The sequence below is a fragment of the Hippoglossus stenolepis genome, chromosome 19, assembly GCF_022539355.2.
Source record: "Hippoglossus stenolepis isolate QCI-W04-F060 chromosome 19, HSTE1.2, whole genome shotgun sequence".
Classification (NCBI taxonomy): domain Eukaryota; kingdom Metazoa; phylum Chordata; class Actinopteri; order Pleuronectiformes; family Pleuronectidae; genus Hippoglossus; species Hippoglossus stenolepis.
Window position 1 is genome coordinate 16,906,814 of NC_061501.1, and position 27,409 is coordinate 16,934,222.

A 27,409-nucleotide genomic window follows, 5' to 3' on the forward strand; every position below is an offset into this window, starting at 1 on the left:
GAGTCAGCATCTCTCCTACCACTCGTGTCTCTAATTATGCATCAGTTATTTGTGTTGTTGTTGTTTTGTTAGCGGTGCACATGGCCTGTTGTGCACATATTAACCTGACAGCAGATGTTATAACACATAACAGGTCTTCGCTCGTGCTCTAATGAAGAGCGACTCGTGGGACGGTGACTAACAAGGGTTTTGTTCTCGGACAATGACGGGACGTGTCGTCTGCTGATGGGAAACATCAGCAGTTGTTGTTGGTTTAAACATGTGACTGTGTAGATGAAGCTCAGCCTCCAACCATCGACTAAACATAACATATTCAAGATGAGAGAAAGAAAGTCTTTGCAACAAACTGCATTTTCCACTGAGATGTTGTTTCTTTGCTCTAATATTTAAATACTTATTGCTCTTGATAATAAAGTCATTATAATGACCTATTAATACAGATTTTCTGTATGTTAAGTTTGTATAATCTAATTTTGTGAAACTTTTACATTATTTAAGTCGAAGCCTCAAATAAGCCTGATTGCTTTTGTGGTATTTATGTATCTAATATTTCCAGAAATCTTGAGAACTGTTTTACACGTATTATCTGTGTTGTTATGAGACCAACAAAATGCAGTCTCGCTTTTTCTGTGCAATTTGGACACGTGATAAGTTCAATATTAACAAGCTTTGAATACACAGGCAACCAGCGCTCTGCAGCAGCAGGGATGGTGCAGCTCCAGGGTTCAGCAGCAGGTTCTTTATTTGCTGCGGCTCAATCACTGCAGGTCACTTTTACAGTTTCGGAAAAGAAAAGCTGCAACCAGCATCACCACAGTACGAACAACGGCCCATTCAATTAAACCGGTTTACAAAGGGCACTGCTAGTTTTAAACAAAAATCTAGATAAAAAGAAGCCTGGTGAAAACAAATATAAAGAAACAAGACACAAAATGAACAAGGGGGATATGAGAGAAACAGATAAAGGAAATGGGAAATATATATATTTGAATCTGTCTTCAGTCGACACATAAATGGTGTAACATTTAACACAGAAATGACTGAAGGACTGAGAACAGGGTTTCAGTGGGTTTACATGATTAACATTCATGATAAATAGATTCATCTCTCTTCACGTATCCGTTGGAATATTCAACAACGAGAGTGACGGGAGGCGAAAAGCACAGAGAGCAGCGAGATTCACACGCTCACCCACTCACTCATTCAATCAACGCTCGCTCACTTAATTTGCAGTTATCTTTCATTCCCGATCGCTCCCCATCTCAGCACCCACCAGCTGGCTCCACACACAGAGACTCAGTGGGCTGGTTGGTTACCCACTCGAGAGTGTCCCTTTTGATGCGCCGCTGACGACAGCCAGCCAGCTGTGGTGCGAGCGGCGGTGGCTTTCCAGGGAGCTGATCTGATGTTGGCTAACCTCGCGCTCACCAACGCTGGGTTGTTAATTTTGCTTTTGAGGTGAGTCCATTTTGAAAAAGAGCATGGACAGTGTCCTGGTTTTGTTGGTGAGTTTCCACAGAGGCGACGGAGAAGAGCAGCAGCCTGTTGCACCAGCTGAACTGAGGATTGAGTGGGAAATCAGTGATTATATCAAAACTAGTTCATTTCACACTGAACTGAGCAGTTTGTTCTGTGTCCTGGTTTTACGACAGATGATCCAGGTGGTTGCACCAGAACAAGCTCCCCACAAGTGAAGCCAAAGCATCTGGATCGCCCCCTGGTGGCTGGCTGCAGCTTAAGTCATTAACCTTGCATCCTGGGTAACTATGGGTGTGCACATGTGATGCAACTCTCAGCAGACATGGAAACGTGTGGTCAAACCAATAAGCCTGGAAGCAGCCGGATGCAAGTCGGAAAATAAATAAAATGTTTGATGATTAAGTAAATACACAACACACCAAACGCCTTTGGTAGAGTAACACTGAACGTAAACATAACTTTTGTTTGTTTACAGAAAGACTCTCGAGGGAACCTCTAAAGTTTCTCGGAGAAGAAGAATTCCCATCTGAGAAAAAGCAGCATCGAATCAAACACGAGTCTTTTCCACACAACGGTCGACCAACTGTTTCGGCTTCATGAGTCTTAGTGTGTCTGTCAGCTGCCTCGTAATTCACCGTATTCTCTATTTCAGTGTTTATTTTTTGACAAAGGCACTGTGAAGGTGAAGCTGCTGCTCGGAGAAGAGGATGGTAGCTTTCTGTAAATTCAGTTTCCAGATTTATTCATCGCAGCAGAACAAAATGTTGAAGGAGCTTGGACGCACTTCTCACATTCAGATCCTCCGGGAATAGAAGTTCAGTGCATGTCTGAAAGCAGGTTCCTGACTTGTGTTGTGTCCATTCATCACCAGGTGTGAAGACTTTTGCCTTCGGCCATGTGGACAAAACGCTGTCCGACCTGAGTTGATTAAAGGAAACTGAGACTTTAAATGTGACCTTAACTGGAGTACGACTAAATGTAAACACAGCCGGTGTCGGTGCCGAACTTTAATGTGATAAAAACACAAACTCTGGCACTTTAAAGTCCCCAAAGGCTCCATGTGAGGATGAAAATACGCCCACAACCAAATTACGACTCCCAAATGGATGCACCATAGAGCATACACAAATCATTTTGTGCTAGACTGCTTTGGATAATTAGCTCTCGCTCTGGGGCAAACAGGAGATATTCAACCAATAACACTTAAAAAATAAAAAAAAAGTGGGTGGATTCTTTTATTAGAATAATGCAGTTAGCAGAAGTGCACCGAAAATCAGCAGTGTGTAATTAACTTGTAATGTGCAGACAATAAAAATGTAAATGTGGTCGATGAAGAGGGTGAAAGCTTTTGGGGATTGATCCTCGTCCCTGTGAAGGTCAGAGACGCACAAGTTATCGATCAGAGCGTCGGACTCGTCTCTCGGTGGCATGAAATGAGTTTAGTCGATTTAGCAGACGGGAAAAATGTTTACTGTATATTCTATTTGTTACTCCGTCACTCTCAACAACTGAGCTTGATGCAAGGCGTTCTTCACGAGTATAATTTAACATTTGTTATGTATATATAGTATTTCAGTCTGCAGTCATTGACCCTGTCTGCAAACAATAGGCTGCAACTTGGTTGTGTGTAAATATAATTTCTGGCAGACTGAGGACGGGATGTTTGGTGCCAGTCATGAGCGCTAAGATTAGAAAGAACAAGTAGCTGTGGCCGTAAAACAAAAACACTGAGCTGGAAGCAACAAAAATGTCAATAAAACACCAGAGTTGTGTGTGTTTGTCCATCTGTTTATCCACCGTTGGTATAAAAACATATTGGAGACTCCTTGAAAAATTTGAGTGTTCAGACTTACGTAGATGTTTTAGAACTACGTGCGTAGATCGTGCAAATTGTGCAAATATGTCCTGTTTTTCGTGTTTAAATGTATAAATGAATGTGGTCAGGATTCAGAAAAGTTAATACACTGACCAAATGGTTTCAATGCCTGGAAACTGTGCCTCTGTTAGACCTGCAAAAATTCTAAGTGATGGTTTGAATGCTGAGTTATTACCGGGGTTCACAGCTATGACGGGTAGAGGAGCAGCCTCATGCTAATAGAGCACTTAGGGAAATGAAAATGGCAAAAGAAAATATCATATATTAGTCATCTGTACGTGATCCAGTGCAAAACACGTCAGTTCTTTGATTTGAAAGCAACTAAAGCCCAGAGCTGGAAACCGTTGGCCAGCATTAGTCAAAGGAACAGACGGAGCTGAATTTCAGGTTTTTGTTTTCACAGTTTCCAAAGATTCAGCTAAAGAGGAGAAAAATGACTTTCAGCCATTTAGTGTGTCCGTCTCCGTCTGAGTGGAGAACGAGATGGCGCCGCCTCGGGAATCGATCTGTCACAACAAAGCTCTCGCGCTACTTTGAATGTTTTGACAGGAAATCGCGGCAGCCTTCCGGTCCGCCCATGCCCCGCTTTTTCTGGTCATCGTCTCCGGCTCGTTCCTCGTCTCTTTGTCTTATTTTCTTTTTTATATATAAATCCACGAAACACCTTCGGTATGAGAGAGTAGGAGGAGGGGGGGGGGCACTGGTGGGAGCAAGGGAGAGGTGGAGTGTTGTAATAGCAATGGATCCATTTTTATATGAAAGCTGACACTCACTGCCACGTGGGAAGGGCAGCTTTCTGGAGGGAGGTAATGGTTTCTTCTCCTGCCGCTGCTCCCTGAGGTGGGCCGAGTGTAAATTGCATCCAGCTCGGCCTCTGCACAGTCAAGGCCGGGGCTGGCTGGCGCTCGCCTTCCCTCCTCAACACCAGTTACATCCTCAGAGATATTCCCACCTCGCCGGGTCTCAAAGGGACGTATCAGAGAGGGAATAACACGCCTACATGCAACCGTGCTATCTTTCTTTTTCCGGTCTCTCACACCCTCCATCTCTCTGCTCGTATGGATAGAAAGAACACTCCAGGTGCAGTGTTCTGTGCATCTTCAGCACCGTGCAGATGGAGGAAAAGGAAGCGCGGGTATGAAGGGAGGGCTGGGGATGCACAGAAACCCTCCAGATCCACTTAAGTCAGATTGAAAGTGTCAGAACAGCTTGGATGGGAGGTAGAGCTGAGCAGGGGAGAGAGAGCGCTGGCAGACTGTGTGTCAAGGCCTGTCAGGTCAGGAGACATCATCCCCCGGCCACACGGCTTCTCATTAGCCCCCTGATGCGCTGGGAGGCCCGGCCCGCCTGCCATGCACAGCGACGCACAAGCCGGGGTGAAGTGGCACCTTGGCTTAAAAGTGAAAGTGGACAGGTGGAAAGACACTGAATCAGGGACGGAGGAGGATTAACGCTCCAGACCACTGGTTTGAAAACTGCAAAGGTTTTTCTCGAACAGGAAGCGACAGACGCCCCAAGTGGGCTGAAAAGATGCTGCACAAACGGTGGCAACTAAAATCTAAAAACACAAAACTCGCAGATACACGTTAACATCTATGAATGCATTCGAGGCAGAGCAGGAGGCGTGACACGTCTCGGAGGGGAGAGAAGAACAACCCCAGTCTCTGGGGCGGACTGCGCTGGTGCACGGCACAGATGGGCTGGGACACTGGGAGGGGAAGATCAGTCTCATATGGTCTGTTTACACGCATTTAAGCAGCCTGGTTGTTACTGGCTCACTGCAGCGCCTGGAGTTTTCAAACGTCAGGTAGATGACAGAGATGGTTTCCTTGACGAGGGGGAGAGAGCGACAGAGAACAGCTCATCAGACGAGCTTTCTTGGTCATGTTTATTCTTTCCTGTAGTTGTGTTTTTCTTGAACTAGAAACTGAAACCTGGCGGCTTCCGGCCCTAAAATCTTGTTCCTCGATTCTGTTCATAGAGAATAGCTAACCTCTAACCTTAATAATGATAAGAATTACTTTATTTATCGAGAACTTTTTTTTGTAATAACAATAATAATAGAGATAAAAGACCAAAATAGTGTTTCAGCACAAGTAAGTTCAGGAATATATATTTTAGCTGAGATTTAAGACCCAACACGAGGTAATAAAGAAGATCGTTGTCGCAGCTTTGTGTTTCCTACGGATAATCACTCCCTTAAATCCAAGCCCAAAATAAAGAGAGGAGGGGTGAGGAGTAAAAAAATTGTCGCCAGAACGCCGAGTGACAAAAAGCACAGAGTGACTGAGCTGTGGAAAGAGAGAAACTGTGATGAAAAGGCAAAGTGAATGTGGAAAAGAGGAAGATTTCATTGTTCTCTAAGTGGCGTTGTCTCCTCTGCAAGCTGTCGTGTGACACATGAGCTGCAGTGTGGACAATGCACCGCTAAGAATATTGTTATGACAAGTGAAATAATGTGTACTCCATCCCCCCCCCTTTTCTTTGCATTTTCCCGAGCACCTATCAGAGTCGTCGTTTGACAGGTTGATACCAGGTGGCAGCACGAGGCGACGCCTCCGATTCATTACTGAATGTTCCCCCGGCTCCACTGTGGGAGCTGGTGGCATCTGAGAAATAAAAACAAGTAGCGATGGCAATCCAAACTCTGTCACTGTACTCCCATCTAAGCCTCCCCAGCAGCGTCAATAAGAAGCTGCAAAGAGACAAACGCGAGGCTGGCAAGCTAATCCCGGGATCACATTGTGAATCACAAAGTCCGCTCTCCCTCTCTCATCTCCACAGCCAGACGGAAATAGCCGGCTTTGGCACTGCCATAATTTTGCCTCTTCTCCTCCTGCACTGCTTGTTCCTTCTTCCCTCCGCCTTTAATTTCAGAGCTGGGGAGGGAGGGAGCTGAAGTTATTGCATGTGACACGCTCGGCAGAGAAAAGCACAGGGGGGGGGAGAACATGGTTTTCCTCCACAGAGCAGGAGGAGATGCATCTCCTTCTGCCCTAATAACAGTGGAATTATTTAAAATAGAAGCAGCAGCGGCGGTGGAATATTTCTGAATCTATATTTAGATTGGGAGTGATGCGTCTCACCCTCGCAGCCTCGGCTCGTGTGGGACTCGCAGGGGAGACATGGAAATGCATCAGGGCGGGGATCAATCTAGCGTGCCGCCGTTTTCACATGATCGAGCCGAGATGTTTTATCAAAACAAGACGAGTCGTGGTTTCACTCTGACCGTTTCTGCATGACGGTACAGAACAGTCCGTTGATTTGTCTTCTCCAAACAAGGCTGGATTTACAGAGCAACCTACAAAGTGAAGTTCCCTTTGTACAGCCTGTTAACAAGCGGCCTATTTTTAGCATTCAGCAAGATACAGGAACATCATCTGCAATTCATTCACTCACTCACCGATAACCTGCCGCGCTGGTTTACTTTCACTCTGCAGATTTCAAAACATTATTACTTTTCAGGACCTTGTCGCAGCAAATTGCATTGATCAGCCGGCTCTGAATCAATTGGCTTTAATTACATTCCCCCTGCATTGCTTTGCTAAGCATATAGCTCCACATGATTGCAGCTAAATCGCAATTAGTCCGTGCCCCGGGCGCCCGGGAGGGAGAGGTAATGGTGGATTCATGTAAATCAATGTCGGTATCTTTTTTAACTGATGCTCGGGAATCACTCTGAATGATTTGTATTGATCACAGTTGCAGGTTACATGAGGTCACAACAATTAGTTATGGTTTCCACATGGTTGAACTCTATCACACTCAGTTATCATCCATTTCTGGTTCATGACAAGGAGCCATGTTCAGTTGTTGTTGGACTTAAATACTATTTTATTCCTTATTGGCAGAATTTAAAAGTCATATGGAAATTATAAAAAACAAGCACTTCCACTGTTATTCCTCCAGGACAATGTACAACTTCTACAATATATACAAATGAGTATGTGCAGTAATAGATTCTTTTTTGATAACTAATAAATTATAGTTTAGTGTAATAGTTCAAATTGATTTGTCGTCAATTAATCAATGATTTGTTCCAGCTCTGAATACAAATTTAAAGTTTTACTAGATCAACCATCACCATTTATAGGGTGGTTCGATTAAAATCTATTTCTATATAGTGTTTTTATTTACAATCAAACTTAATTTTAATATATTTCTTTCTGGATATTGTTGGAGTTGCACTTAATATTGATCCTTTTGTGTTTGCAGGACAGTCCCACATATCTTTGATATAAAGGGGTCCTTCATTCAAAGGACGTGGTCGACATGGTGAAAGTTACAACATCGTTTATCTACAAATAAATCTAAACCTAATTTCATTAAAGTGAAAGTCCCTTGAGGTTTGAGTTTTGGTTGAAAACACTTAATACTGAAAGGTGAAGGTCAGACGAATGTATTTCCCGTGCAGGTCTGAACGAGCGCAGAGTGTGTGAGGCAGCACGAGTGGCTGGTCAACAGATGGCGGAGCTGACGGGCTGCTGGGTTCATTGGCCGACGCTGTGTACAGTTAGCAGGGGGTCACCAACGAGCCCTGGGATGTTTGTCTCTGCCAGTCCCGTTTTATCTCACACACCTCGGCTGTGAAACCCTGCTTATCCACGCTACATGCAGCTGTCACACAGAACAACAAGATCCAAACAGGATGATTTATGAACCGAGGGGTTTCACGATCTGACACGTCCAACAATCCTGCTCCGCGCCGCCGCCGCCGCCGCCGCGGACACGAAACTTTGTTCTGAGCTCTGATACAGTTTCGGATGAATGAGACACAGAGTGAACTGAAGGTCAGACTGAATGCCAACCTTCAGTCAGGGAGAAGATTTCTGTGTTCGGCTCAATATACGAGCACGTCATGAGCAGTATCAGCACATACGTCAAAAACAAGCACATGAAAGGATGCACACACACGCACACACACACGCACTCACTCACCGGGAAGTAGAGAAGCAGGGCTCCACACAGGATGGCCTCCAGCAGGACGAGACCAGACGCTCTGATACTCTGACAGAAAAAACAAAGATGCAACAAGTATTAAACCTCTAATTTATCAATTAATGGGTTTTTATCGATAATTGTTGAGGCTGCAAACACAACGCTGACATAAAATCGCCTTAAAAAGTTGCTATTTACAAAACACCTGAAAACAGCTGAGGGGGGAAATGCAAAGTCGCCGTAAGTGAGCGAATCTAAAATGCTGTTTAAAGCCGCTTTAATTTTCATCTTCAGTTATGTATAAGATATCGTTACAAAATCTCCAGTGGAAAAAAGTATAAAAGAGTTTCATGGTCTTTTCTTGCACCAAAAATAAATTCCCAAAGTCTTTATATTATAAAAGAATAATGTTTGATTTCTGCTCAATGGATATAAATGTGTATATTGAATATATCTCCTAACATGCCCTTCATATTGCAGCAGGTTTAAACACATCTGAAACAAGAGGATGTCATTGTGGATATCTGACTTTCTTCTTCTCTGTTGGTTGAAAGAGAACAAAGTGCAATGGAAGCTCGTGTCTCGAGGACTTTTTATAGAAGTGTTGAACATTTCTGTTCGCTGAGATATTTAACGTATCATCCTCTAATTGACAAGATGCTTGAGGGGCGGTTTTCAGAGAGCAGCAGACAGCTGTGCAGCCCATTTAAAAATACACTCAAACCAGCAGCTATAGCCACGGAGACCAGATGTCTATCTCATTTAAAATATTTCAAAATATGTAAATCTGCAAGAAGAATTTATTGAAAATTTGTCTTGAAAAATGTTTTAAAATTGATCAGAGAGTCTGTGAAAGAGCTTTTAAACTGATCAGATGATCAGGGAGTTTAAGGTGAGAGCGCCTCTCTATGGACCAAACTCAGTTTTGGTTTTGTCGTGAGCGTGTTACCTTATTCCTGCGGAAGTAGTAGACGAGCACCATGCTAATGAAGACGATCAGCATGCAGAGGCACTGGAAGGAGACCACGGCCATGCGCAGGGCGCCGTCCTCTCGGGCCACGCAGGGGGTGTCGTCCTTGCAGAAGGCGCAGCCCTGCTGGCACGGCAGACAGTCGCTGGAGGACGCCTCGTCCGCGTTGGGACCGCTGTCTGCTGCTTTCCCCTTCTTCCCCGTCCCTGTCAAAGTCAAGATGAATGGAGTCAACGAGGTGTTTGATTTCAAATATTCATTTCTTTCAGGGGTATTGATCAAACAAGTTCATTTAGATTGAGATTTCTCGTATTTTTTGCAGTTGCCAGGGTAACAGGGACATAAAAACCTTGAGTTTAAACCATAGTTTGTATAGAAAGATGGACGACGTGACACCACCTCCTCCATGTTAGTATATGGGACACAAGATGGTTTCTGTTATTTTTGCTATAGTTCTAATAGAGAACTAATTTCTCTTGTATGTTTGGTTTTATTTAGTTATTTGCTATAAACTCAGACTCTAAATTACCTCAAAATAACAAGATGGCAGTGGCCGCATGCTTGATATTTTGGTTTAATTTCTGATGGAACTAGTTACAGGTGCGTCGTCCATCTTTCTTTACAGTATTCCTCATGTTTTCAGAGTTACGAAGCAGCTTGAGCAGCAACAAGTGTCACACTAAGGGCCCCTCGATGTTGACTTTGACTGTGGCCCTGCTGAGACCAGTATTAAAAGATAAAGGAGGAGATGGAAGTTCTTCTCTGGCCGACTGAAGCTTCCAGAATATAGTCTTGTACCTCGCTGACCTTACAAGGATTCATCGACTTTGTGTCAACACGAGGGAGATGGATCTATATGTGTGAACATGAAAAGTCAACACTGCTGCACCTTGTTCACTCACTGGCATAACATACAGGGCTGATGACTGCGGCTTCCCGGGGATAAAGTCCACAGAGTCCTGCCGGCACTTGGTTATTTTGCGCTGACAAGGACGGAGACATTTGTGTAACGAGCTGATTGAATGTGAAAATCATTAAAAATAGGGTTATGTTCTGGGTGGGGAAATATTGGTCCATGTGCAATTTCATGAATTTCATTTCAATTTGGGAGATTATTCATGCTGTTATTTTCAAAATGTCCATTATTCGACTCCGAGGCTTCTCTCATTGGTCAGCTGATTAGAGCATGGGTCACATGATTCCTGATCAGATGTAACCACTGCTGTAGCCATGGTAACGATGGCGCCAGACCTGTCTGACCAATTCAAGCCAAACTAGCATCTAACGTTTGCTAACGCGCAGACTGTGGCTACAAATTTGAGAGATAGCGGCGTTCATATCCGGTGTGTTTTGGCTTGATTTCTGGATAGCAGGAGGAAGTGAAGACATGTCCATCTTTATAAGCGGTCTATGGCTCGCAAGTGGGAATGTGACATGGTGTTTAGTGTTGCAGACACTTCACGTAAAAAAAAGATCGGAAGTTCAAACGAGGCATTTCAGGCTCTGAAGGAAAGACGGACCTAAAAACCTAAAACACTGGCACATATTTAAGTGCTAAACCGAACCCTAAACTACTTATTGCAAAGTTACAGTTAAACTTCTCGTGAAAATATGCCGCTGGTTATTAAGGACAAGCCTCCTGGGCCATTAAAAAGAAAAACCCTGCCTCCGTAAATTAAGGTAAAAACCAAACAGACCCAGGGGACAGCGGGTGCTGTTGTTATTGGTTTGTGCAGAAATCCCCTGAGAGATGGCCATATGGTTGGACAGATAAAGAATGGGCGAAGCTATATAGAGCTTTTATGGAGGCTTTATTGGAAACAGCCATTGTCTCAGAGATTTGCAGGGATTTTTCCTTTAAAAAGGAACTGGCCTATTTTTCAAAGCTATGACTCTGCACATCATTGATCCCTTCAAAGGGACTACTTATCTCCGTCGCTGTGAGTCACATCCTTCAGCTCCTTCTCGTCGGTTTGTTGCACCAACAGCTGAGTGGCAGACGGAGCGAGCTCAGCCACACTAACTTCTTTGTCCCACATTTATGTGCGAGATCCACAGTGGAAGATCACTGGGAGACAAAGGGAAGTGAGTTGTACTGGCTTTTCTCTGCAAAGGAGTGTCAAGGATGTCCCCTTGTGGATTAACAGGCTTGTTATTGGCCCCATGGTGGGCCAGACTGCAGCAGTACGCCTCGTTAACGGGCTTGCCTCTCCTCTCTATTATTGTGTTCTCTCACACGCACACACACACACACACACATACGCACACACACGAAACACGAGAGCTGGTGTAGAAACAGCACAGCCATCAACTCGTTTCAAAATAAACTGCAGCCTCTCTGCACATGAAGGGGAATATCTGAGGGTGAAAAAATGGGCGCAATATTAAATGATGCAAAAAGTGAGGGAGGGGAGGGGGGTGCACGAGGGAACATTGGGAGACGGGAGGTAAAGTGGATTTAAATGAAAGTGCGGCAGAGAGAAGTGATGCCGGCCAGGTGAAAACCACCGGGACTCTGTGTCTGCAGAAGCACTTTTTTAATTAACTCACACACAGAGTCAACTGGCAGAAGTAACCACCATTAAAAACAGATTTCCCATCCCGACCCTGATTAGCCTCCCCCAGGTAACGGAGGCTACTTCAGCTTCCAGGAAGCAGCAGTAACACGTGTCACTCTCATCAGCGTGGTTATAAAATGAGGATGTTATATAATGTGATACAAGAGATCGTGGTCATGGATGATTAAATGAATCGTAACGGTGCAACTTCGAATCAACTTTGAGTCGGAAGCAGTAAAAGGGACGACACACGTGAAAAGACCGAACATTTTCCTTCTGAAAAAACAGAATATACAGTTAGCATGTTGTAATCTGTTGTAATCTACACACAGAAACCAATGATTCTCCTTATGACAGTAATAAAATATGATTTATTATGTATTAGTCTCTTACGTGTGAAGCCATTGACAGCGACTCTGTTGGGATGATAGAATCCTTTCTTGCAGTGACACTTGTATTTGTCCAAGACGAATCCTTGACCACGAATCGGCAAACACTGTGGAGAGAAACAAAAAAAAATGTTTCATACGTCGATGACGAATGTATTTCCTTGATTAAATCCGCTGAAAGAATTTTAAATACCCTGAAATTCAGACTGATAACAAACCAATACAAAAGCAATTAAAATACGTCAATACTGAACCCAAAGTTCGGCCTGTGAGTGAAATGTGGGTTCAAATGTCCTGCGAGAGCGACGAGGGTCTAATTATTTAAGTCGTGCGATTCCCCCTCTCCGCCTCCTTCCTGCGCCTCCTCGCCACTCGATATTAAATTAGCGAAAACCTCTTCCATTTGATTGGAAGTCTGATAGGAAACAGACTGAGGGCTGCGGAGAAAAACAGGAGGGTTGTCAGGGGGCATCCTTGGCAGACTTTGTGTGCTGTTTGCCAAATTACAAGATATAATTAATGTCTAAATTAAGAACAGACTTTATTTGCATGATTAAAGGAGAAGCATTAATTCTCTATCTTGAGGGAATGAGATTACATCTTCTCTCCTGCGTGAACACACTCGGCCTCAAATCTTCTCTCTTTAAATCTACATGAGTCTACATGTTTACCTAAGCCGAAGATGATAATGGTTTATGAGTCCGGAGAAAGGGGCCCAGAATAGCAGCGGTGCTTCAAATGACTCTTGACACGCTGTGAAGTGTTTGTGACCTGACGGAGATCTGGAGGCACGGCCGGTGGCAGCGTCTAAATGAAGCACCGGTCGCCGCCGTGCTCTTCACAGCAGAATGGACCGTGCACGTCTTAAGAGGCAGCTATTTCTCACCGTCTCTCAAGGTCCTCGCTGAGGTCTGAACGCAGGTTTTTTTTATTCGTTCAATCTGAGAGGCCCCTCGGTGGAAGCACAAGGTAATTACCACATTACTATTCAACGGACACGTTCCTCAAACTAATTCCACAGAAGAGGCCGGAGCATTAGGAGAGACGCTACAGGAATCTGTAGGAGACGGCTCCTCGTCTCGATGAGTGACGCCCTCGACAAGTTGGATTTTAAAAACCTCGAACCTGTCACTCACCACATACTCTGACTTTATCACAGAATACACTTCAGTCACACCCACACGACTTAGAGAGAAGTTTTCAATGTGTCGCCATCATATCAACTCAACTCGTTAGATTTATTGATGCAGCACACGAGTTGTAGCCAAAGTGCTTTAGAATCAATTTAAATTTAAAACAAGTATTGATTAAAAGAAAGACAAGAACTTGGATGATATAATCAAAATGTATGCAAGGAAAATAAATAAATAATAATGATGAGCATTCCCAGAATCATTAGTCAAAATGCATCTGAAATAAAAGATAAATAAAAAGGTATAGGATAAAACTGAAATTATCAATAGTAGGATGATCCATCACTTCTGATCCGTGATGACGAGACACAGAGTGAAGGTCACAGGATGATTCCTTTAAAACTATTTCAATACAATTATAAATAGCATGTTTTAGCCATAATTGTTGCAGATGTTGTTAGATTCACAATAAAATGATGCAACATGTCACCAGCCTGTGATTTTCTTTTCCTGTACAACACCTGAGGTTATCCTGACAGATTACAGACAGAAACAGTTGCAGACCTGAACAACAGAATATTCTTTGTTTCTTACTTTGCTTCTTGTAAGAATTGTTCTCTCATGTGCATCGAGACAACAAGAGCGGTAACACTTGAACTGACGTGAAGCTTTAAAGCTGCTCTTATCAATAATTTCATACCAAAAATGGGGCAATGGAAAACACACACAGAGACACGTAAGAAACAGAACAGCAGAATCTATTCCCCGTGAATGAGTGTCACTCCGATGTCTTAGGAAGTCGTTTACAACACTTAGCTTTAATGCAGCACATCCTGAGTGTACGTTTTATTTGTTCAAATAAAACTTGGATCCGCAGAATAGACGGTTTGATTTAAGTTCCTGAGATGTTTATATCACCTCATTAAAATCGTCCTGCTGAGGCTTTAAATCAAGGCTGTGGTGCAACGTGAGTCAGGTGAGTCAGGTGAGTGGTTTCATGTTCGAACTCCCAACAGCTGTGTCCTCAGGACAGGTGGAGCACGCTGCAGCCACTGGCTGCCACTGTTAATATGCAAACAGGCACAGATAGGTGTGTGTCTGTGTGTGTGTGCATGTGACTATTTGTCATATGTGTGTGACATGATGAGCCAAGAATAACCGTGGCAGTGCGTCCCGCTCACGCCTGCTGCAGTGATTGATGCAGGGACTCGGACGTGGAGTTTGTTGAACAGAACGACGCAGCCTGGCTCCAGCTTCCTGTCGTCAGTCGCTTGTGATCTCAACGGCAAGGGAAATATTTTTTTATCAAGTAAAAGTAGTTAACTTAAAGGTACCCAGTGGAATTTACATACACACACAAACGCAACACATTCATACTGCAATTCACATTCCTGCCAATGGGGTCCACAGATCAACAAGTGAAAACTAGCAGTTTGCAGGTATAATTGCAGGTTTTGAAACGTGTTGAAAAATGTCCATCCTAGTTTCCTGGAGCCCATTAAATACATTGTTTGACTAAATATATAATATTTCATGTGAAACAAGGAAAAGCAGCTGATTGAATTCGGTATATTTGCATGAAAATGATTTGAAATGAAACAATAAGCCAATAATCTAATTAGTCATCTCAACTAATCAATTGATCATTGTACTTCCAATGTATATATGTAGGTCTCTATATTATATCATGTTATATTATGTTATATTACATTATATTACATTTTATTATATTATATTATATTATGGTCAAATACATGTGTTGTGATTATAAAACAACAAAGTGTTCTGAACACAGCTGCTACCGTCACTGACCTACTTCTATCTGCCTGACATATGCTATTAATTATGTTTGATGATGTTCTGTTGATAGCGGCTCAGGCAGCCATGTTGTTTTTTTATCTTTCCATAATGAGCTGAAGGCCTCGACTGTGCTGAGAGAGAAATCACATCACATTAACTGCTCATTAATTCTATATGATGGAGAGCAACGTGTGTGTGTGTGTGTGTGTGTGTGTGTGTGTGTGTGTGTGTGTGTGTGTGTGTGTGTGTGTGTGTGTGTGTGTGTGTGTGTGTGTGTGTGTGTGTGTGTGTGTGGCTGCACAGAACCTCTCCCTGGGACTGTTGACGGTTACAATCCATCTGTGTCATAAAAAATAAACTGTCACCTGCATCATGTGAGTAAATATGATGCAGCTCATTTATTCTTTATGGCTCAGTCACATGTTGGAGAGACACCCAGAGCTGCAACTGTGTGTTTCTGCAGCACCACAGGCTCCCCCCACCAGCAGCCGCTCGTTGTTGTTTACGTCCCAGCTGTGGCAGCTGTCAATCACACACACACACACATGCTAACACACACGCACACACATGCACACACTGACATGCTAATTGCCATGGTGACGTGTGTGACCGCAAGCGAGAGCCTTTTTATCGGAGTGCGTCACGCTGTCAGAGCAGCATGGTCTGCCTGCAACAGAGCACTTATAAGAGGCCCAGGACTCGAAATAGACACACCGCACACACGCACACACACACACACACACACACACACACACACACACACACACACACACACACACACACACACACAGCACACACTCTCTCCCTCTCTCTCTGGCTTGTGTGCAATTTCTTACACCAGCTCTGTTTTTAAGATTTTAATCATCACTGTTTTTGAATAACACTTTAATTAAAGCACTTCGATTCAGCCTGAATACTGATACTATATCATATAAGAATATATGTGGTCGTCTCACTTTGTCATGCGGGGGGGTCACAAGTGTCATAATTAGCAGGAGAGAAAAGTGTCACGTGTTATAAGTTGCAGCTGGCATGTTACAGATTTGGTGAAACAGACCCTGGGCTTTAACACGCGACATAGCATCATTAGTATTATTATAAGTGCCATGGTGTCCACATACTTATGACCATAAAGTGAATGTGAATCCAGTGGAATCTAAATTTCTTCCATAAATTATTTTTCTTTCGTCATATCCATTTTTATGGGTCTAATTTATTTCCTAGAATGCAGTAGTTTGACTGTGACAGTGGAAAAGTGAAAGCCACCAAATGAACAGTTATTATTGCAGCTATATTCAAAGTATATGAACTAGTGTGGGAGCCATTCTGTTGACCCTGACCCTAGACTGGAAGAACACCTGACACCGTGGTTGACCTCTGACCTTCACATTGACCGTGAATGGAAATATGTGAAAGACCACTACAGACTTCCACAGGCCTTGAACATCTCTACAGCCTGAAACCATCTATATTATGATAATAAACTGTGCACATGGGTCAAACCGAGCTATATTTAAAGTGAGGCTTGTGCACAGTATTACGTAATGATGTAAAAAATAAAACTGAATACTACAAAAGGAGAAAATCCTGCAAATATATCTTTCAACTACACCACTGTGTAAATACCAGTATTAACAAGCCAGTGTAGACCTGAATAACTCTAAACTATAAATTCACTTCACATGCACCATTGGTTTATTCTACAGCTTGAACCTCTGAATACAAGTGTGCACGAGCTCCACATCTTCCTGACATCAAACAGCAGTTCTCCTCCGTCACCTTTCCGTGACATGAAGCAGGGGAGTTAAAAAACACAACTCTAAAAGTCGCACTAATTGATGCGGAGGCCAGGCATCTTCCACTTGACCAGGAAACCGGGAACTAGCCGGATTCTTCGGGCTAATTAGGGCCTGCCGAGGGCTCTGCCTCTCTCTGAAAGGAGCCCACGCGCTTCCGGTCCAGCACGGTGCCTCATCAACCACTAATAGGCCTCTGTAGGTATTTGTAATGATCCTACAGAGTGCAACACAGACCCTGAGGAAAGCTTATCTTCCAGTAATTACAGATTGAACTATAGAATTTGCAGAAAGCAGGTTAGAAGGGGAGGACTTGGCTGGAGGGCAAATCACTCGGCACATGTTGTGCAGTTGTGTCTGTTCCAGCTCGACATGTGTGTATGAAGGCACCAGGGAAATTATACAATGCACTGTTGTTTGAAACAGAAAGAAAGAAAATACAGGAGTTGTGCCGTACTCCCAGTGAAATTTGAAAAATAAAATAAATAGCTTATCCAGGATATTTACAAGTTTAAACATAAACCAGAATATTTGAAAAACCTGATAAAAACCACGATATTATTGCGTAAACAAACACGTCATTGAGATGAAATCGTTCCGAATGTTGTGCACTTTCCCACAAGTTAATAATCCTGAATATTAATAAACCTTCAATCAGAAAGACTGTTCCTGTCATGTCTAGGCTCCTCAAGTTCATTTAGTCTTTTCATCTAATCTCAGCATCATGCCCGTGCATGAAACTTCACAGGTGAGTTGTTGAGATATAAAAATAAAGGCCGAGTTCGTGTGCGTGCGTGTGTCTTGACGTCAGAGTTCTTCTTTTAGCTGTCGGGCAGTGACTGGGCTCAATAAATTGGTCCTGACTCTGTTTTCGAGCGGTGCTGCAGCCCTGTGCATTGCTCTAACTCCGTCATACAGACGAACAGGGAGGCACAGAGACAGAGCAGGGACGGGGACGGTGCAGGGAGCTGGACGGCTGTGGGCCTGCGCTCACAGCGACAGCTCGACAGCCAGGCCTTTAAACGAGGTCAACCAGCAGGAGTTAGCCCGAGCGGAGCTGCCCGGACAGTCGGGCCTCGCTTTGGGCTGCCGTCCAAAGAGCAAAGCCTAAACACCAGTGAGATAAACACTCGGGCCTAGTGGGAGCTTAGCGCTGCCATCGAGCTGGGACACAAGTAAACACAGGCAGCTCCTTAGCGCGCACACAACACACACGGCTGGGATACTGCTCTCCTAATCACTTTCACAGCTTATGTCAGCGTCAAAGTAAACTGGACAAGCACATATCTATTCCCTGCTCGCACACTAAAATGCACAGTGGAGCTGACACTTGCAACTTGCAGCGGTAGATACACAACACACCCCCATCATGCACGAGCGAGAACTGTAAGCTCTGGAAAAGAGGGTCGGAGGGAGGACAGCGTTTCGTGACCTCCTCGGAGAAGCCTGCAGGGGAACTAAATGTCATGAAGGACAGGGAACACTGCCACCGTCGTCCAATGGCCCTTCACTTCAACTCCGCTCATACACAGTGACTGTTAAACTCTTATTTTCCTACTTTAAATCCTCTTTACTCTATTTGCAGCAAGCCACCAGGGGGCGATCTAAATGCTTTGGCTTCACTTTTGTGGGAGCTGTCATGTCGTCCATCATCTGCCTTGAAACTTATTCAAATAGCGAGATTTCTGTTTGTTTTTGAGTTGATAATAGAGACTCACTTTTTGAGTGTAAGGTGCACGTAAACAGCTTCTGTGGAAGTGAACACTGCTGCCTCTACTCTGTCTTTCTGTCTCACTCCTTCACTGCCTCCTTTGAGCACGCTGCTGCACTCGTTTCACATCCACTCTCATGGGTCCCAAGACAAATGTTACCTCTACATTTCACTCTTATCCCGTCCTCGCTGCACCCAGTGTTTGCTTTCTGCCTCGGTTTTTAACGGTGCGCTGCGAAAGGCTGGGCGAAGCAGATGTAAGACTCGGCCCCGGGGGCGAGTGTATTCATGTCTTCAAAGTGTTTCCATGTAAACTCAAGAGTTCCACCTTTTATCCACAGAGCCAATTAGCCAGACAGTGGTGAAGGGCTGGGGGCCACAGTGAAGACCAGAGGTGTCCTGTGATGTGTCGTCCCTCTGCTTATAGCCGACGGCCCTCAGCCTTGATGTCTCCATCCTGAGGAGACGGGACAACTTAGCTGCGTCCACTATGAGGGAATTAGTGGTTTTATTTACCTGGTGTAAAATGAAGTATCCTTTGTTGACGGTATGAAACTCTTATATCTCTTTAACACCAAGATTAGAGGGTAAACTCAGGTTTTTAAAGGCGGATGTTAGGATCCATTAGGAGTTTTCTCTATTTATTTTTAGGTTTAGGTGTAGTGTTATGTATAGAGCGAGGTGGAGAACAGGACAAGCATTTAATAATAGTGAGTCACTTCGCCTCTTAACACGGGTAAACTAAAGACAAAAATTCACTCGTTTCCCAGAAGAGGACTTCAACTTTCTGCTGTTTCAAACTCAATTCTTCTTTCTGAATCCACATTTACTGCAGTTTTCTCTGCTTCCTGCTCTTGAGTATGGGGCTTCCTCCACAATGCTGCGTAATTCTCCTGGCACAAAAGGATTTGCTGAAATTGAGGGGTGAATTTAAATCTGCTGGTGCACAGCAGTATTCTGCTTCCTTCTTATCAAGCACCCTTATCAGCTCTGAAGCATAATCACAGCTTTTCTGCGATGACTCTAGATAATTAGCAATTACCCTATTTATAGGCTCCTGAACACACTCTAATAGGCAACATAGCCGGGGACGTAGTTAATTAGGACGCTTCGAGCTCTTTCTCTTGCCGAAACGAGATCAGCAGGTTGAAAGGGTCACGGTCCTGGTGTGAAACCACTGCTGACATGGGTGTGGGAATCCCTGCCTCACTATGATGCCATGTTTCAAACGGCAGGGGGAATTTCCCAACATCCTAAAACGACCTGCTATTTTTATCAGCCTGCAGAAGAAGGGGTGAGCGTTTTTTTTGTCGAAGGAGTGTAGAGGGAACGCTTGGACGGGGGTGGGGGAGCTGTCAGAGAAACGAGAAGATAAACGTTACTCACCGTTGCTCAGCTAATGCTTCACGTTCGAAGAGGGGCCCGGGGAGTTTTCTGAGCGAGCGGCACGTCGAGTGAGAAATGGAGTCCTACTGAAGGATGACATATTTGGATGTGACATAAAACTGGGAAAAATTTGTGCATGACACCGAGGAGCAACATTTAACTTAAAACGGAGCATTAAACAAACCCAAAGCACTGATCGTTTGAGGTTCGCAGGGGGGAGCTGGAGCCAATCCCAGCTGACATTGGGGCGAGGGGCGGGGCAGATCACTGGCCTATCACAGAGCCGATCGCGAGCATGACAGACGACTCATTATGGAGCAGAACGAGGCCTCGAACCTTCGCATGCAAATCAAGCAACATCCCTGATTCTGAGATCAATCACTTTTTGGTGACACACTGATTAATGAATTTCAGCCGGCAATCAGTTTTTCAAAATGAATCCCATCAATTCAGAACGTCACGAACGTCTTTCTCAGGTTAAACGAATGAACCTGAATAAGGACATCGGCTCGTTTAAGAAGAGACGGCGCTGGCAGGTGTAGCGGAGAACACTCGTGTGACAGCATCCATGAAACGCATGCTCCTGCACAGCCGCCGTCGTGTAGATAAAGGATTTGTTATCATGGCTGCCAATAGCGTACATGGCCTTCGTGTGATGTTTCTAAATTAAAGGCAGCTGCAGGTAAAGATTGCCGGATAAAAGACAATGACGTGTAAATCACAGAAACAATGCATGATGGGAACGGCTCGGGTTCTAAGTCACCACAGGGGGTCAAGGCCAATCAGCTGTTTGTCTTTCTGTCGTATTTGATACAACAACTGACTCAGTGTGAATAATTACTTCATCTTTAATGGATGGTGAGGTTGTTTTTAAGATGTTGAGTGTGTGTGACAGTCTGGTCGTGCCGCTGTTACACAATCGGCCTGTGTCAGTGTGGGTGGAGCAGTGTGCCTTCAGCCTGAGGACAGACTTCGACATGTCTTCCTCTACGTCCTCGGATGAACCACAGCAGTGCATGGCCGATAATTGGGTCAAATCGAGGGGTGGAAATTGCCGTCGGATCAAACGAAGCCTCCGATGGATTGAGACACAGCTGCAGTCATAGAGACGGGACACTATTCACTGTGGGGACAGAAATCTGTTCAGACATAAATGGGACACAAATGTTCGCACAGTCACGTGTTGGGGACAAATATTTAATAACTACCAGATCAATTACAAATACAATCTGAGGACAAGGTTTTTATTCAGACTTGCAAAAGCAAATCACTGCATTCAGATACTGTGAGGACGGAAATCTAGATCTGTGAACACATTAGCCTCAAGAGGAACAAAATGTGATCATGCAGAAAAAAAAACTGGAGAAAAGAATCTAATAACTGTGACATGATGGAGACAAGAATCTATAAAACTCTAAGGACAAATATAACCTGAGGACAAAAGCTGGTCCCCACAAGATAGAGAGTTTTTCAAGAATCTGATTGTCGACATCTGGGAGGACAAAACTGTTCCCACAGTCTCATGAGAATAAAAACAATCAAAGATCCGGTTTCCTCCAGGTTAATTATTTATCGCAGGACCAGGACCGGGAGGAGTGTTGGGGATAGTGGTGAGAACGAAGCCTCCAGGGAAGGAGAGTAAGTCAAAATGACGTGTGGAGCACGGCAAGTGTGTTCAGTGCACACAGAGGGCGAGAGAGTGGAAACCAGAGCGAGGCCGAGGGTGAGAGCAGACGGAGGAGGCAGCGCCGGTTGTTTAACACCGGCGGCGTTATTAATTCAGCAGGTACACGGGCGGAGAAAACAGCGTGTGATTGAGATGGTGGCGGGACGGGGCCGGGGCCACCTCGTGAACCAAGGTCAGGATGTGACAGTGGTTCAACCCACAGAGCTGGAATATCCACTTCAGATTTTCAACAGCAGGAGAGAGAGTGACACAGTGAAGCAAACATCAGTCGTCGCCCTGACATGCAGCCGTCTGGCATCTGCGCGTCCGTATTTGTCTTTTAACTCAAAAGATGCATTTTCAATTATCCTCCTTCAACTGAGGCAGGAGTTTGATTCCAGATAAGCTTTTTCTAAATTGATTCTTCCACAAATGCTTTGTGCCTCATTGTCTCTGGAGTGAATTTGTGAATAGAAATAGATGGAGAAGGGAAAACAAAAATAAAGAAGATAGATGAAGACAGAGCCACCGTCTGGTTCTTCAGCCACAATGTTAATTCAATATCTATCTGATCCTCCTCCGTGTTAGTGGATGGGACATGGACCACAGTAAAAGTCCAAGTTTCTCCAGTAAGTTTCTTTTTAATTCCTTGATTTGATTCTATAAAAACAGGGTGAAACGTCATGATTGACAGCTTAGAAAACTGACTCGTGATTGGCTGAGTGTGTAAATCGCTCCTGGGGGGGGGGTCGGAAAAGACATCAGGGTTCATCCTCGCAACAAATTTAACATCACTCCATCAAACAGTAGTTTAGATATTTCAGTCGGGACCAAAGAGGTGGACGGAGATCCATCCCTGGAGCCTGAACACTGGTGTGGAACCAGACGTTGTCGGGTTTAGAGATTAAATCCAGGTGGTGCGACACCACCTGGACACATTTTCAAATCGGATGTTTTCATTTTCAGATTCTAAATGGTCATGTCCATCCAGTGGAGCCTCTCTCTTCTCACTCGGCAGCGTCCGGAGTCCTCGTGGTGCGGGCTGGAGTAATCATTCAGGTTCTGTGTCACCGCCTTTCACGGGCTACAGTCCCCCAGGGCCCCACCACTTGTTCTGAGCAATAAGCTAATTGATTGAAACATTCATCATCATCCACAGCCACATTCTCCTGTGAAAGGTGCCCCCGGGGCGGCGAAGTCCTAGACTTTTGAAGAACGGTGAAACACACTAATTGAAGTGCCATTAGTGAGAGATGAGAGGAAAAAGACGGGGAACCGTCAACCTCAGACGCCATGTATACAGCGTTTCAGCAGGAAATGAAGTGGAGATTGTGGTTGATAATCTTTCGGCTACATGCTTGGTTATGTAAAGATTAATCTGGTTTCAGTGGGATCGAAGTCAGAGCTACTTAGTCAATGAAATGCAGTGTTTGCCTCTGGTCCGGAGTCAGAGTTGATATAAACACATATATTATCCCTGACAGCAGCGTGGGTTGGTTCATTCTCTCCATTGTTTGAATGTTCCTGTAATTTCATGGCATTACACACGGTGCCTACTTGCAAAAACAACTGATTTACTATAATATATATGCACTGCATAAAAATTACAGAATTAAATTTACCTCAATTCCCAAAAATCATTGTATTGTATGCAGAAAATAAGTTTTCTGCTACAGATCTGGAATTCTACAGGGTTTCGATCAGACTTTTGTATCTTAGGTCACCTGAAGTTATACGTTATTAATTCTGCAAACTATCCGTCTGTCTGTATTTAAAATACATATCTAGGGAACTGGTATGTATTGTCATGCAATGAAGTAAAGAGGCCAAATCCACCTGGGTCTCAGTGGAATCTCTCTGTAGATCACCTGTGGCACCATAACAGAAAAAAGAAATGAAAATAAAAACCAATAATTGGGAAAGAATGATAAGAAATCGTTGGATTTAAAAAATCGCTCTGCCACTCGTCAAACAACCCGGTGGCTGGAGCTGTTGGGTTATTGTATTTCTCTTCTCAACAGTCCGAGCCTCATTTTGTTTTGCCTTCCTCCTCTCGCCTGGTGAGTCAGTCATCCATAGCATCTGCCTCCATCTGAGTTTGGGCTCGCCGGCATGCTTGGCTGGGCAAACAGCAGCTTGAGAGGCAGGATGCAAGGCCAGGCCAGGCAGCCGGCTCTGCAGGGCCCTGCTGGCTGGAGCCACTGCGTTTTGTCAAATTCAATTGGTGGAATGGTGGCACTTAAAAAAAAAAAACCTGCAGCTAAGACGAAGAAAAAAGGAAGAAGAACAACAACAGTGGATGTGCAATGAAAGGAATTCATCCCGTGCATGTAAAACACAACGTGGAGAATGTTGTGCCTCGTTTGAGGGGGGAATGGAAATGTGAATACGTCATAGATACACTCCAGTAAATAAACTGCTCCGACCCCTTATGAAAACACAAATGCTTTAGTAACACGAAGAAAATAGTCGCTATAACTCGCATCTGCAGCAGCTTGAAATTATCGTCTGCTTCATCTAAATGGACCCAAAGAAACCCATTAAACTACAAATTGCTGCACATGCAGAGGGGAATACCTGCCCGGGAAAAAAAATACAGCAATAACACAGAATGAATCCCCGGCTGCAAAGGCAGGGCAGCCCTCCCTGTGCTGTTTTTATCACATTACCCCACACACACGCACACACACACACACACACACACACACACACACACACACACACACACACACACACACACACACACACACACACACACACACAGCTCGACAAGACTTGATTACACTGCTGTTGGGGCTTTCTATTCATAGCTGGAGAAACATCAGCCCCCCCCTCGTCACCTGTGATTTACCTCATCGTGCACTTTAATTAAGGCCCAGGAAAGTAGGTTGTTGGCTGTAACTGACACAACAATGCTGTAATTCCAATTTATGTGAGAGGGATCGTGTGTAATTTATGAATTATGAATATTCACAAGAGAAAACAACTTGGGTGGAATCAGCGCGGCTCTTGTTCGACGTACCTCCACACACACACACACACACACACACACACGTATACACACTCCCTCCTCGACTCCTCTCCCCATCTGTGTTGTTGATCCAGCAGATATGACGATAACGAGCCCTCCTGCATGATAAAGCTGTCATGCAACACGAGACGGATCCTGTAACAAGCCTCGACCACGGCAGCTTTCATCATTCAGCTGTAAGCAAGCGCACCCCCAACACACTCCTGCACTGTAAGCGCATGGAGATCATTATTTTGCAAACCAAGCTAAAAATCTATACCAGTAACAATGTATTTGTCTCCTTGCAGCCACACACACTCTGTCTATGTCTCTCACACACACACACACACACACACACACACACACACACACACACACACACACACACACACACACACACACACACACACACACACACACACACACACACACACACACACACACACACACTCACACACACTATGTCAAATGTCCCTGACATCGACTGTCCGTGGAGAGGTGGAAGTACTCAGACAAAGAGAGTTATTAATTATTCAGGGAGGTTCACTGCAATCCATTACATCACATGCATTATGAATCAGTCTGATCTACAGCACATCTTCAAAATCTATCAGTTCTAACGACGGCACCGGAGCAGCAGGTAAGAGGCGTCGGGGGGGAACGAGCCGGCAGCCGGCTGCGACCTGCAGCTGCTGCCGTCGCTGGACAGCATGACGACGTCTCAGGATGAGAGCGGCTATTTTTGTTTTTAATAGAAGGAGAAAAAGTTTACTGCCAACTCACATATAGCACATAAGCAGAATGGATTAGCTTTACTCTCCAAATTGTTTTGAGGGGATACATCTGTAAAAGCAGCTCTGAGGCTATTAAATCGTAGTTTTTACCATCCATGCAGACAGTTGTGTTCAATGCAGTTCTCCCACATGCACCCTTCCCACATGTCAGTCTTTAAGGCACGGTCATACACACAGGAATGCAAAACTCCACGTGAAGCCACACGGCGGATTTGCTGCACCACAGGACAGGAAGTAAACATGTTGTACTCCTCGGTCACACATTCAGTTTGAGTCCCGGTCACTCGGGCTCTGCTGCACATGCAGGTGCCGCAGAAAGAATCAACTATCGAAACACAATTTCACTGTACGTTACATGTTTTGTTTATTATTCCGCCCTGATCCATTGTTGTTGACATGGAAGGAGTGTACGTTCCTCGAGGGAGACGTGTGATGTCATCAGTCTGTGCACAGATACGTCCTTCAGAGAAAAGTCTCCATGATAATAAAGAGTCGTTAAGAGTGAAACATGGGTTGATTAACATCTGTTAGCTAATGGTTTGGTTTCATTTCACCTTTAAGTTCCCCCATTCCATATGAAAATGATCAGGATTATTTTCTCCTGCAGGTGCTGAACAAATGTTTTAAATTAATTTCTTGACCCTGTAAACAAACCCTTAAGATTTGACCCTCTGTATCTGTGACCATAATAATAACTCGTACAAAAACTATAAATGAATTGGCCCAGTTGGACCCATCTGTCCACTTAGTTCCACACGACGCAGACCATCAACTTCCATCATATTTCATGACAACATGACCTTGATGGAGGTAATAACTGAGACGGCGGCGGAGACGAAGCTTCATATTTTTCCAGAGGATCACACTGTCCTTGACACACTGAAGGATCCATTTATGAGGATAGATATCAAGTTATTTACACAGTTACTGTCATGTCGGATTTATTTTTTGATGTAAACACAAAAAGGAAAGATATTGTTTTATGTATTTCGATTTTCAAGATATTTAAACGGTAATTTTCAGCTGATAAAACAGTCTCATAAAAGAAGAATCCGATCTTGAAACCTACAGATTTAGTGCTTTTCCATTCAGCCCCTTGTTGAAATGTGGCCGAGAGCGTGAACGTTACAGTTGAGTTTCCCACACAGAATCAATCCTCTGCCGAATCGGCACGTTCAGCAGGTTTGACACTCACCTCCATGGTGGTCAGGTTGCATCGATGGGTTCCAGCAAACCAGCCGTCAGTGGAGCACTGGTCGATATCAACATCCTGAAGATTAATGTCCACTCGCACCACGCCCCTGCAAAGACAGGAGGACGGCATTAAGACGGCTGCTGGGGAATTAAGGATGTTAGTGCAAAGTGAGGGATGATGGACTTTTACAGGTTGTACTCTTTTTTTTTAATAAATCTGATATTTACATGATTTGAGATCAATATTTTGGTAGAAAGACGAGGACGACGTTTGAAAACAATATTGGTATTTGCTCAAAAACAATAAAACTAATTACCAGTGACACCCCAGACATGTGGGTGATTTTTGCAGATTAAAAGAACTGTATAAAAACACATCAACAATAACATCCCCATTTTGCAATCTCTAACAGCAGCAGACATGCAGAATGTATTAAATCAGTTTGCACAACATAAATGTATCTTAATTATTATTTAAGTTGATTGTACTTATTATATTTCAGCAATTTAGAATGTATTTGAAAATATGAAATATATGTTGGGTTCAATAGCACATTGGAATCAGTTAAATGAGGCAGATTGAAGCATGGACCATTCACACGGGGTCAGAATCCATATTTTCAGTTAACTAATAGCTGGAGTGAGGAAACAGTGAAATGAGGTCAGATACGATGAACGGCTCAGTGTCTCGTTTCGTTTGAGTACCGAC

General features: G+C 44.1%; 1 protein-coding gene across 1 annotated transcript in view; it reads right to left on the reverse strand.

Moving 5' to 3' along the window:
• The window catches only part of gpr158a (G protein-coupled receptor 158a), a 53,267-nt gene that overhangs the window by 17,283 nt on the left and 8,575 nt on the right, over positions 1-27,409 (reverse strand). Inside the window, exons 2-5 of the mRNA XM_035141863.2 lie at positions 26,702-26,807; positions 12,215-12,317; positions 9,243-9,469; positions 8,294-8,362 (exon numbers count right to left, since the gene is read on the reverse strand). Coding sequence (XP_034997754.2) covers positions 8,294-8,362; positions 9,243-9,469; positions 12,215-12,317; positions 26,702-26,807 — 505 coding nt within the window. The remainder of the gene's footprint in view (positions 1-8,293; positions 8,363-9,242; positions 9,470-12,214; positions 12,318-26,701; positions 26,808-27,409) is intronic.